The 12,777-nt window shown below is 39.6% G+C and overlaps 1 protein-coding gene across 5 annotated transcripts in view; it reads left to right on the top strand.

The window, feature by feature from the left end:
* The window catches only part of TAOK1 (TAO kinase 1), a 164,518-nt gene that overhangs the window by 100,323 nt on the left and 51,418 nt on the right, over positions 1 to 12,777 (top strand). For all 5 annotated transcript variants that reach the window (XM_008965146.4, XM_034942166.3, XM_055101577.2 and 2 more), the window contains 4 exons: positions 1,412 to 1,493; positions 5,195 to 5,362; positions 7,943 to 8,146; positions 12,219 to 12,353. In XM_008965146.4, the coding sequence (XP_008963394.1) occupies positions 1,412 to 1,493; positions 5,195 to 5,362; positions 7,943 to 8,146; positions 12,219 to 12,353 (589 nt within the window). The remainder of the gene's footprint in view (positions 1 to 1,411; positions 1,494 to 5,194; positions 5,363 to 7,942; positions 8,147 to 12,218; positions 12,354 to 12,777) is intronic.

Below are 12,777 nucleotides of genomic sequence, written 5' to 3'. Positions count from 1 at the left end.
AACTGTAGTAGAAAATTAATTCCTCAGGTGTACCTAGCATTCGATAAATTCTAGGGGGATATTTAGCATATTTAATAAATATTTTGAAATTCACAGACATATAAATTAGGGGTACTTAATTATTTAAAGAGTACATAATTATGGCACATTCATATAAGTCTTTGCCACTTAAGAATGTGCCATATAACTCTACTAAACTAATAATGCTAAAACTCTGTGCCAAAAGATTCTTTCTATATAACTCTACTTTGTGTTTAGAATTATATAGAACGAATCTTTTGACACTGAGTTTAGTGTTATGGTATGGTTTAGTACATTTTGTGCTGCTGTAACAGAGTATCAGAGGCTGGGTAATTTATAAAGAACAGAAATTTATTTCTCACTTTCTGGAGGCTGGGAAGTCCAGGACCAAGGCACTGGCAGGTTAGGACCTGGTCCTCCTGCTTACAAGATAGTGCCTTTAACTCTGCATCCTTTGGAGGGGAGAAACATTGTGTCCTCACATGGCAGAGAGCAGGAGAGAGAGAACCCTCTCCCACAAGCCCTTTTTATAGCAGAATTAATCCATTCATGACCTGAACAACTCGCATTAGGCCCCACCTCCCAACACTGTTGCACTGGAGATTAAGTTTCAACATCAGTTTTGGAGAAACAAAAACATTGAAACCATAGTTGATACATATAAGTAATAAATATATTGAACACAGACTGTCTTTACACTGTGTTTGAGACTTGGAGATTTATAAAAGAATTCTTGCCTACAAGGAACTTAAAATCTTATTTGAATATTGGAGACAAACATTGATGGAGTAATTATTTACTGCCTTACTGAACTCTTGTCAATAACACTATATAATAATGTGTTACAGACTTCTAACGTTTTTAAAAATATCTTAATTGGTTTTCTAGGTTTAATGGAAGTCTTATCCATTTGCTCAGGGGCACCAAATACTCAGGTATAAAAACACTCTCTCCAGAGCAGATAGAGTGATATTCTGAAACATGCTATATAGAAGAAGATCCAAGGGGCAAATAAGAAAGAGCTTATTATAAGAAAGGCTTAGCAAAAAGGAAAATAGAAAGGAATGTTATCTTGGGTTTGAAAGAAAAAAAAAAAAGTAGATAGGCTTCCCTCATTTTGCCTCAATATAGTAATATGAGTTGTGATATTTAAATATGTAGGAGCAGGATTTTAAAGTAATCTGTGTGAATTTATCTTTGGAAAATGGTGAACATTCATTGGTTGCTTTAGATAGATCTTCATAGACTTATATGAAACTATATAGTCTCTGCTTTTTTTTAATCATTCCCTTTCCATTTCCCCTCCCACCAATAGGCACGTGTCTTAATTTGTGAATGTATTTTTAAAGGAAATAGCAATGTGTTCACTTGATACTTTCCTTTACAATAGGTCTGATTATTTTCGCAACTTTGTAGATTCTTGCCTCCAGAAAATCCCTCAAGATCGACCTACATCAGAGGAACTTTTAAAGGTCAGTTCTATTATAGTTTATTTATTTATTTTATTTTAAGACAAGGCCTCACTTTGTCACCCAGGCTGGAGTGCAGTGGCACAATCACGTCTCCTGCAGCCTTGACCTCCCAGGCTCAAGCGATCCTCCCACCTCAGCCTCCCAAGTAGCCGGGACTACAGACACACGCCGCTGAACCCGGCTAATTTTTGTATTTTTGTTAGAAGTGGGGCTTTGCCACATTGCCCAGGCTGATATCGAACTCCTGGGCTCAAGTGATCCACACCTGCCTCAGCCTCTCAAGGGCTTGGATTACAGGCGTGAGCCACCAGTTCCATTATACTTTAAATTTGTTCTTACCCCTAAGAAATGATTGTAAAGAATGTGTTTTATTATTTGATTCTGAATTAGGATTAAGTATACTCTACTAGTTTTTAATAAAATACTAGTTTTTTATGCCGTTGTTTCTGATAACTTTTCTTAGATACTAAATTTTTGTATTTTGTTTTTCAAATTGATTAGCTGCTCTTACCATGTCTAAATAGAATATGTAGTTAAGTATTCAAATAGCTCAATACTTAATATGTGCAAGAATATAATCATGAGTTATAAATTTTAATTCATGTGGAACAATGTCTTATTTCAAAGTTGATAAAACATAGCTTAGCCAGGCGCGGTGGCTCACGCCTGTAATCCCAGCACTTTGGGAGGCTGAGGCAGGCAGATCGCGAAGTCAAGAGTTCAAGACCATCCTGGCCAACATGGTGAACCCCCCGTCTCTACTGAAAATACAAAAATTAGCTGGGCGTGGTGGCGCATGCCTGTAGTCCCAGCTACTCGGGAGGCTGAGGCAGGAGAATCACTTGAACCTGGGAGGCGGAGGTAGTGGTGAGCCGAGATTGCACCATTGCACTCCAGCCTGGGCAATAAGGGTGAAACCCCTTCTCAAAAAAATAAAAAATAAAGAAATATAAGGTTTTATGTTTTTGGATGAAACAATATGGTAAATAGTAGGCTGGGCACGGTGGCCCACGCCTGTAACCCCAGCTCTTTGGGAGGCCGAGGCGGGCGGATCACTTGAGGTCAGCAGTTTGAGACCAGCCTGGCCAAAATGGTGAAACCCTGTCTTTACTAATAATACAAAAATTAGCTGGGTGTGATGGTGGACTCGTGTAGTCCCAAATACTCAGGAGGCAGAGGCACAAAAAGCTTGAACCCCAGGAGGCAGAGGTTGCAATGAGCCAAGATCGTGCCACTGTACTCTAGCCTGGGCGATAGAGTGAGACTGTGTCTCCAAAAAAAAGAAAGAAAGAAGAAGACAATATTGTAAATAGTGGTACACATCAAACTAAAGAAAAAGTAAGAATGGCCGGGCGCGGTGGCTCACTCCTGTAATCACAGCACTTTGGGAGGCCGGGGCGGGTGGATCACCTGAGGTTGGGAGTTCGAGACCAGCCTGAGCAACGTGGAGAAACCCTGTCTCTACTAAAAATACACAATTAGCCGGATGTGGTGGCACATGCCTGTAATCCCAGCTACTCAGGAGGCTGACGCAGGAGAATCGCTTGAACCCAGGAGGCAGAGGTTGTGGTGAGCTGAGATCGCACCATTGCACTCCAGCCTGGGCAATAAGAGGAAGCTCCATCTCGAAAAAAAAAAAAGGAAGAATGTGACTGGCTTCTTACATTTGCCAAATAGAAGCAAAAGAAGCCTTTCTAACTCAGGTAGTAGTAACCCAGCCCACTAGTATTTGGTGATTAGATCCTAAGTCTGCATATATTAATAGTATTCATTTGCCTGGCCCCTAGTGTATATTATCACAGCCCTATTTGAAATGATAGGAAATAGTTATCATGAGCTTCTTATCTTTTGGACTAATTACATTTCTGTTGCAGTCTATCATAAAGAAAAAAACTAATAAAAAATTTTAATGTATGAAGCTATTTATCATGGAATTAAAAATTAGAAATAGCTGCCCCAAATTAGAGTAATGGTTAAGTGATTTGGGCACAAACATTTGATGAAATATTCTACAGGCATTATGTTTATGAGTTTGAAATAATAATAATTATTTTTTTTTTGTTTTTGAGACAGAGTCTTGCTCTGTCACACAGGCTGGAGTGCAGTTACATGATCTCAGCTCACTGCAACCTCTGCCTCTGAGGTTCAAGTGATTCTCGTGCCTCAGCCGCCCGAGTAGGTGGGATTACAGGCCTATGCCTCCACATCCTGCTAATTTTTTATATTTTTAGGGTTTCACTATTGGCTAGGCTGGTCTTGAACTCCTGGCCTCAAGTGATCTGCCTGCCTTGGCCTCCCAAAGTGCTGTGATAACAGGTATGAGCCACTGCGCCCAGCTAAAATAATAATACTTATGACTGTGAAAATTGAATAAAATAGTGTATAGAGGCTGGGCGCAGTGGTGTAATTCCAATGCTTTGGGAGGCCAAGGTGGGAGGGTCACTTGAGGCCAGGAGTTTAACTCTACCCCCCACCCCCCAAAAAATAAAATAAAATTAGCTGGACATGGTGGTGCACACCTGTAGTCCTAGCTGCTTGAGAGGCTGAGGTGGGAGGATTGCTTGAGCCCAGGAGTTTGAGGTTACAGTGGGCTGTGATTCATAGTTACAACTCTTTGCATAAAAAAGAAATAAATTTGAGCTAACAAAGGAGGTAAAAGTTGTCTTAAGAATTCAAGGATAGCTGGGCGCGGTGGCTCACACCTGTAATCCCAGCACTTTTGGGAGGGCGAGGTGGGCGGATCACGAGGTCAGGAGATCAAGACCATCCTGGCTAACACGGTGAAACCCTGACTCTACTAAAAATACCAAAAATTAGCCGGGTGTGGTGGCGGGCTCCTGTAGTCCTAGCTACTTGGGAGGCTGAGACGGGAGAATGGTGTGAACCCGGGAGGCAGAGGTTGCAGTGAGCCGCAGTCGCGCCACTGTACTCCAGCCTGGGCGACAGAGCGAGACTCCGTCTCAAAAAAAAAAAAAAAAAAAAAAAAGAATTCAAGGATATTTCGTAGAACTCAAGGGATGGCAGAATATGTCTTTCTGGAATTTACATGCTACCTATGTATCTACAAAACATTTTATACATAGAAAATTTATGAAAAGAAGTATATTACAATGTAACTGTGATCATCATAATGGTGGAATTGTTTTTTTCTACTTTTTGTATTTGATAAGGTGAAATTATATTAAATGCTAGTGATAAAAAAGTAATAATTTAATGGCTTTTAGCCTGTGTTAGTATTTTATAAAGAATATTGTTCACGCAGCATATAAAGGAACCCAATATCTAGTGTCTAAATTCATCTTTCATAATTCACCATCATTAAATACATTCCTGTTGAAACAAATATGACTCAGAGCTGAACATGTCTTTTGTGTGAAATCATCAGTTCTTAGAATATGTAAACCTTGAGAGCTCTGATTGGACTTAATTCTTAGTGTTTAGACCCTTCAGTTATTTTAACTCTGCATTTTTAGTTGGCCAACAAAAATATTATGTTCAAAATAAAGAAAAAGAATAGTTATGTATGCACAGAGTATATGTATGTAAATGATAATTTTATAAATAGAGGAAATTTAACAGAATTATGTAGCTATAGATTACATGCATTATCTATCATAGGATATTATCTCTAGGGTCTGAGAAGGAGTACCTTGTCACTAATTGAAAAAAAAAATCAACCTTTTACCTTCTACCCTATCTAGCACATATTTGTTCTTCGGGAGCGCCCTGAAACCGTGTTAATAGATCTCATTCAGAGGACAAAGGATGCAGTAAGAGAGCTGGACAATCTGCAGTATCGAAAGATGAAGAAACTCCTTTTCCAGGAGGCACATAATGGACCAGCAGTAGAAGCACAGGAAGAAGAAGAGGTAAGAGATAAAAAAATGACTCCAATATTGAATTTTCACTATTGGTTTCTTTCCTTATGCAGCTTGCCCTGCCATAATTTACCTTATATACCAAGGGTTTCCAGGTTGTATTTTCTCAACACTGGTCCTATAAAATCCCAGTTAGGAATAAAAAAAGGTCCTTTTTTCTTGGAGAAATAAGAAAAGTTAAAAAAAAATTTTTTTAAGTCTTTAATCATGTTAGATTGCATGCTCTAAATCCAACCCCTTTATGGTACACAATGTCATAATGAAGGTTCTGAGAAGTCCTTCGTTAAAGAAACTTGTTCATCTTTGTTTAGTCTAGGCCTTCTCTAATTTCTTGACCACTGAACCTGTTTTTTTATTTTTTAATTTTTTTATTTATTTTGAGATGGAGTTTTGCTCTTGTTGCCCAGGTTGGAGTGCAATGACATGATCTCGGCTCACTGCAACCTCCACCTCCCTGGTTCAAGCGATTCTCCTGCCTCAGCCTCCCGAGTAGCTGGGATTATAGGCGCGCACCACCACACCTGACTAATTTTTATTTTATTTTATTTTTTGTATTTTTAGTAGAGACGGGGTTTCACCACATTGGCCAGGCTGGTCTTGAACTCCTGACCTCAGGTGGCCCACCTGCCTCGGCCTCCCAAAGTGCTGGGATTACAGGCATGGGCCACTGTGCCCAGCCTGAGCCCTTTTTTGACTGATTGTCCAGTTCCATATGATGTGCTTTTGGAAGTTCTTGAATTACAGAATGTGAAGGTTGAATGTACTCTCTCAGAAGTCATGAGAAAGTTAGTAGGCATTCGACTGTGTCACCAAAGAAACTTGATTTCATTCCATCTACACCTTTTTTTTTTTTTTTTTTTTTTTAAAGACAGGGTCTTGCTCTGTAGCCCAGTTTGGAGTACAGTGGCACGATCTCGGCTCACTGCAATCTCCACCTCCCGGGTTCAAGCGATTCTCCCCCTTCAGCCTCCCGAATAGCTGGGACTACAGGTGCGCCACCACGCCCAACTAATTTTTTGTATGTTTAGTAGAGACGGGGTTTCGCTATGTTGGCCAGGCTGTTCTCCATCTCCTGGCCTCAAGTGATTCATCTGCCTCAGCGTCCCAAAGTGCTAGGATTACAGGTGTGAGCCACCGCACCTGGCCTACACTGTTCTAAAATACTCATTTTACAGATACCAAAAGCAAGGCCACAATAAATTAAGTTGCTCACTGTAGGTAGAGGAACATGGGTTCAAATTCATACCTCTTTTACTCTCAAGGCCAAGTTCTGTGTTGCCTCTTAGGGAGCATGGAAATACAGATTTGCTATAGAAGTATTACAGAACTTCCTCATGAAGCAATATACATATTAAGTATATTATGTGTAAAGCTATTTTTTCCCTCTAAATATTTTGTTTCTTCTTTGCCCCGTCAGAATTCATAAAATTTTATTCTTTTCTATTGCTTTCCATCGAGAGAGACCACTTTGTATTCTGAAACCGTGCTCAATACTTTCTTTTCTCTTTTTAATATCACTAAATAAATAATGAACTGTCAAATATAAGACTTTATAAACTTACAATTTTTGGTTTGGGGATTATTTTTAGTTCTTAATGATAGTCACTAGAAAATTGGGATGATTTCAGATATGTGAAATACTTTAATAAAGTGAAATTAATAAAATTCTATATAGTTAAATTGTTAACAACATCTGTGTTAGGCTGGGGATGTAAGAAAAATCCCTATCTATATATGTGTCTGTGTTTATTAAATTCTGCATATCTTAAAGAATTCTGGTATGGTAAGACTACTGTAATGTTAGTGCCCAGATACTACAGCTGCCCGTTTACATCAGAAAAACATTTTTATGATTGTGATTTGAAACAATATAATATGTAATTGTTAGTTTACACAAGAAGAGGTAGGAATTAATGTTAAATTATTTGGTGATAAAAAGATAATCTAGAGTTCCCCAAAAACCTATTGAAATACAAAAAAAAAAGAAAGACAAGAAAGGTAATCTAGAGACTATGTTTTCCGGAAGAAAGAAGAATCTACTTATGAAAGGCTGATTTAATAAAGAAGAATAACAACTACAATGAAGTTTCTAGTACTTTATTTTTTTTTAAATGCTCCTTATGGAGCAGGGCTACCCCGTAGGCACTGTGCCCAGAATAGCCAGTGCTTTTTTTTTTTTAAAGGAGAGATTTGTATTAACCAAGAATTATTGAGAAATAAGCAGGATCTCTATATATACCCCATGAGATGTATTGTAGAAACGGTTATTTTAAAATATCAAGCAATTTAGATAAAATATTGTACTTTGAAAATCACCCAAATCTGATCAGCTGACTTTGTTTTAGACAGTTGGTTGAATTTTTTTGTGATTTACTTGTTGGTCATTTTTGTTTTTCAATAAACTAACAGTTGATAAACTTCCTGGTCTTGGAAAATAAAAGCAATTTCTCATGATAGACCAACTTTCTGAGACTGTCTGCCAAGTGGTATGCTAGGTGCTTATAGTCAAGAATTCAGAAGAGAGAGAGATATATATATATTTGAACTGAACTGAATGTCCTTTTCTTTTAGGAACAAGATCATGGTGTTGGCCGGACAGGAACAGTTAATAGTGTTGGAAGTAATCAATCCATTCCCAGCATGTCCATCAGTGCCAGCAGCCAAAGCAGTAGTGTTAACAGTCTTCCAGATGTCTCAGATGACAAGAGTGAGCTAGACATGATGGAGGGAGACCACACAGTGATGTCTAACAGTTCTGTTATCCATTTAAAACCAGTGAGTATTTGGATTTCAATGAAAAAAATTCAATGTTGGTAAACTGTTTTCTTCATCTGTTAGTTTAAGAGAAGGAAGAAGGAAGATAAGGAAGTTTCCCGAAGTTTGGAACATGGCTGGGCTCAGTGGCTCATGCCTGTAATCCCAGCACTTTGGGAGGCCGAGGCGGGTGGATCACTTGAGGCCAGGAGTTCAAGACCAGCCTGGCCGACATGGTGAAACCCTGTCTCTACTAAAAATACAAAAATTAGCTAGGCATGGTGGCACGTGCCTGTACTCCCATACTCCCAGCTACTTGGGAGGTTGAGGTGGGAGAATCGCTTGAACCTAGGAGGTGGAGGTTGCAGTGAGCCAAGATCCCACCACTGCAGTCCAGCCTGGGCGACAGAGTGAGACCCTATCTCAAAAAAAAAAAAAAAGTTTGGAACATTTTTTAATGGAAAAAGCCTTGTTAACTCCTAACCTGTTATCTCCATTTGGAAAATTCATGTTTTGAGAATACAAAAAGAATGTGGAACTATTTCAAAATATTAGAAGAAAAAGTACAGAAACTTCAAATATATTATTTGACATTATTTACATGAAAAATAAAATACTAAAAAATAGGAAGGATACACATAAAATGATAATGGTTGCCTTTGGGGAGTGAGAAATGGTTGGGATGAGTGATGATCAAAAGTGAATTTTATGTTATCCATAATGTTTATATCTTTTTTTTTTTTTTGAAATGGAGTCTCACTCTGTCACCCAGGCTGGAGTGCAGTGGCCACAATCTTGACCCACTGCAACCTCCACCTCTCAGGTTCAAGCGATCCTCCTGCCTCAGCCTCCTGAGTAGCTGGAATTACAGGTGTGTGCCACCCTGCCTGGCTAATTTTTGTATTCTTAGTAGAGACAGGGTTTCACCATGTTGGCCAGGCTAGTCTCAAACTCCTGACCTCAAGTGATCCACCTGCCTCAGCCTCCCAAAGTGCTGGGATTACAGGTGTGAGCCACTGTGCCAAGACGTTTATATCTTTTTTTTCTTTCTTTCTTTCTTTCTTTTTTTTTTTTTTTTGAGACAGAGTTTTGCTCTTGTTGCCCAGTCTGGAGTGCAGTGGCGCGATCTCGGCTCACTGCAACCTCTGCCTCCTGGGTTCAAGCAATTCTTGTTCCTCAGCCTCCTGAGTAGCTGGGATTACAGGTGTGCACCACTACGCCCAGCTAATTTTTTGTATTTTTAGTAGCAAAGAAGTTTCATCATGTTGGCCAGGCTGGTCTCGAACTCCCAACCTCAGGTGATCCACCTGCATTGGCCTCCCAAAGTACAGGAATTACAGGCGTGAGCCACTGCACCCAGTCTGTATCTTAAAAATAAAGCTGAATGTAATTGTAGAAAACTGTAGATTCTGGGTTTAGGAAATGTGGGTGTTTGCTGCATTACTCTTTACCCTTTTGAATATAAAATGTTAAATCTTCTGAAAAATACTGGAAAGTCAGGTAACTCCTTTTAACAATTAACAGGAATGCTAAGGCTGGGAGTAGAGGCCCACCCCTGTAATTCTAGCATTTTGGGAAGCTGAGGCGGGCAGATTGCTTGAGCCTGGAGTTGGAGAACAGCCTGGGCAACATGGTGAAACCCTGTCTCCGCAAAAAAATTTAAAAATTAGCTCGGCATGGTGGTGCATGCTTCTAATCTCAGCTACTCGGGAGGCTAAGGTGGTAGGTTCACTTGAACCCAGGAGGTAGAGGTTTTCAGTGAGCCAAGATCGTACCAGTGCACCTCAGCCTGGGTGATAGAGTGAGACTGTATCTCAAAAAACAAACAAACAAACAAAAAATAGGAATGCTTCCTTTTTCACTTCACAGCTTGTGTTATTATCTAAAAGTAGTAGGTACAATGGCTAAAAGCTGGAAACAACCCAAATTATTCATCAACGGATGTATTAACAAATTGTGGTTTATAGGCCAGGTGTAGTGGTTTACACCTGTAATCCCAGCACTTTGGGAGGCCGAGGCGGGCGGATCATGAGGTCAAGAGATTGAGACCATCCTGGCCAACATGGTGAAACACCGTCTCTACTAAAAATACAAAAATTAGCCAGGCGTGGTGTCACACACCTGTAATCCCAGCTACTCAGGAGTCTGAGACAGAAGAATCGCTTGAACCCAGGAGGCAGAGGTTGCAGTGAGCCGAGATCATGCCACTGCACTCCAGCCTGGTGACAGAATGAGACTCTGTCTCAAAAAAAAAAAAAAACTGTGGTTTTTACATCCAGTAGAATATTATTCAGCTATAAAAAGGAATGAAGTTCTAATACATGCTGCCATATGGTTGAATCTTGAAAACATGTTAAGTGATAAAAGCCTAGACACAAAAGGACAAATATTGTATAATTAAACTTCTATAAAATATCTAAAATAGGCAAATTCATAGTGACAGAAAGTAGGTTAGGAGTTACCAGAGACTGGGTGGAGGTCAAAATAGAGAGTTATTGCTAATGGATGCAGAGTTTCTGTTTGGGTTGATGAAAAAGTTTTGGAAGTAATAGGTGATAGCTATACAACGTTGAGAGTATAATTAATACCACTTAAAATGGTTAAAATGGGCTGGGCACTGTGGCTCATTCCTATAATCCCAGCACTTGGGGAGGCTGATTCAGGAGTATCACTTGAGGCCAGGAGTTCAAGACCAGCCTGGGCAACATAGGGAGACCCCATCTGTTTTAAAAAAAAGAAAAGAAAAGAAAAGAAAAACAGCCAGGTGTGGCATATGCCTGTGGCCCCATCTACTCAAGAGGCTGAGTGGTGGAGGCCCACTGAGTAGTGGAGGATCAGTTGAGCCTGGGAGATCAAGGCTGCAATTAGCCTTGATCATACCACTGCACTGCATTCTGGGCAACAAAATGGAGACCCTGTCTCAAAAAAAAAAAAAAAAAAGATTATTCCCACAATTAATTGGTTGCTACTTAACTGATGTTCTCTTCAGCTAACAAATTGAGTTCAGGGAAGGATATCAGTCCTTCAGTTTTTTACAACTGTTTTTGTTTTTGCTTATTTTGGACAGATGGCAGAAGTATTAAAAAGATAGCTCCATTGCTTCCAAACCCCAAGAGCCTTTGAGCAATTAATTTTCTGCTACTCCTATTTAAAACATTGACTATATTGGCTACATGTTTTCATCAGCTTTGTTTTCAAGTTATGTTAAAGCTTTTCAATTTTGCATATAATCGGTAGGATATAAATCTAGTCATGTGCCAGGCACAGTGACTCACGCATGTAATCCCAACATATTGGGAGGCCAAGGCAGGCAGATTGCTTGAGCCCAGTAGTTCAAGACCAGCCTGGGCAACATGGCAGAACCCCATCTCTACAAAAAATACAAAAGTTAGCTGGGCATGGTAGTGCATGCCTGTGGTCCCAGCTACCTGGGAGGCTGAGGTGGGAGGATCGCTAGAGCCCAGGAAGATGACGCTGCGGTGAGCCATTGAGTGTTTACCACTGCACTCCAACCTGGGTGACAAAGCGAGATCCTGTCTCAAACAACAAACAAATCAATCAGTCAATCTAGTCATGTGCATTTTCTTGTCCTGAGTCTGTGTACTATTTTATACCCTGTACAAATAATTTCTTCTAATTATATTGAAAATAAAGTTGGACATATTGGCTTCCACCTGTCATCCTAGCACTTTGGAAGGCCAAGGAGGGAGGATTGCTTGAGCCCAGGAGTTCTAGACCAGCCTAGTCAACATAGGGAGACCTTGTTTCTAAAAAAATAAAATTAGCCTGGCCTGATGGCCCGTGCCTGTAGTTCCAGCTTCTCAGGAGTCTGAGGTAGGCAGATCGTTTGAGCTTGGGAGGTTGAAGCTACAGTGAGCTATGGTCATACCACTGTACTCCAATCTGGGTGACACAGTGAGACCCTGTTTCTAAAGAAAAAAGAAGACCAGCATTTCTACTTTTTGGCTTTGCTTTTTAAAATTATGTCTTTGAGATTGATTGATCAAGTTGTCTTTAAACTTTAATTTCCATAAAGATTCAAACAAACTGTTCACCTTACATAATATTGTCTTTTTTTTTTTTTTTTTCCTAGGAGGAAGAAAATTACAGAGAAGAGGGAGATCCTAGAACACGAGCATCAGATCCACAATCTCCACCCCAAGTATCTCGTCACAAATCACACTATCGTAATCGAGAACACTTTGCTACTATACGGACAGCATCACTGGTATGTACTTCCCCGAATTAGAGATAAATATATTTTTCATGTGGGACCTTGGCAATATAAACTCAAGTATAGCTATATATTGTTTTGTATTTGGGTTTTATTTTACGAAATACTCATTTAATATTTAAGTGCCTATTAAGAGAAAGATGTTATTCAGAGAACTCTGAGAAATGTTAAACTAACAATGTCTTCATGACACGTACACAAAAAACGAGTATGTTAGAATATCTTAAATAAGATAACTACAAGGCACTAAAGAGGAATTCAGATAACTTTTGATTAGGAGCATAAATGAAGTATTTATGAAATAGTTTGAGTGTTTAAAATTAGTTGGATTTAGGCACAGCAGGGAGAGGAGAAATGAATGGTATTTCCATATAAGAAGAATGTGGGCCAGGCACAGTGGCTCATGCCTGTAATCCCA

This window comes from Pan paniscus, chromosome 19 (genome assembly GCF_029289425.2).
Source record: "Pan paniscus chromosome 19, NHGRI_mPanPan1-v2.0_pri, whole genome shotgun sequence".
Lineage (NCBI taxonomy): Eukaryota > Metazoa > Chordata > Mammalia > Primates > Hominidae > Pan > Pan paniscus.
The sequence above is the reverse complement of the archived record's forward strand: the minus strand, read 5'-3'. Positions and strand labels throughout refer to the sequence as shown.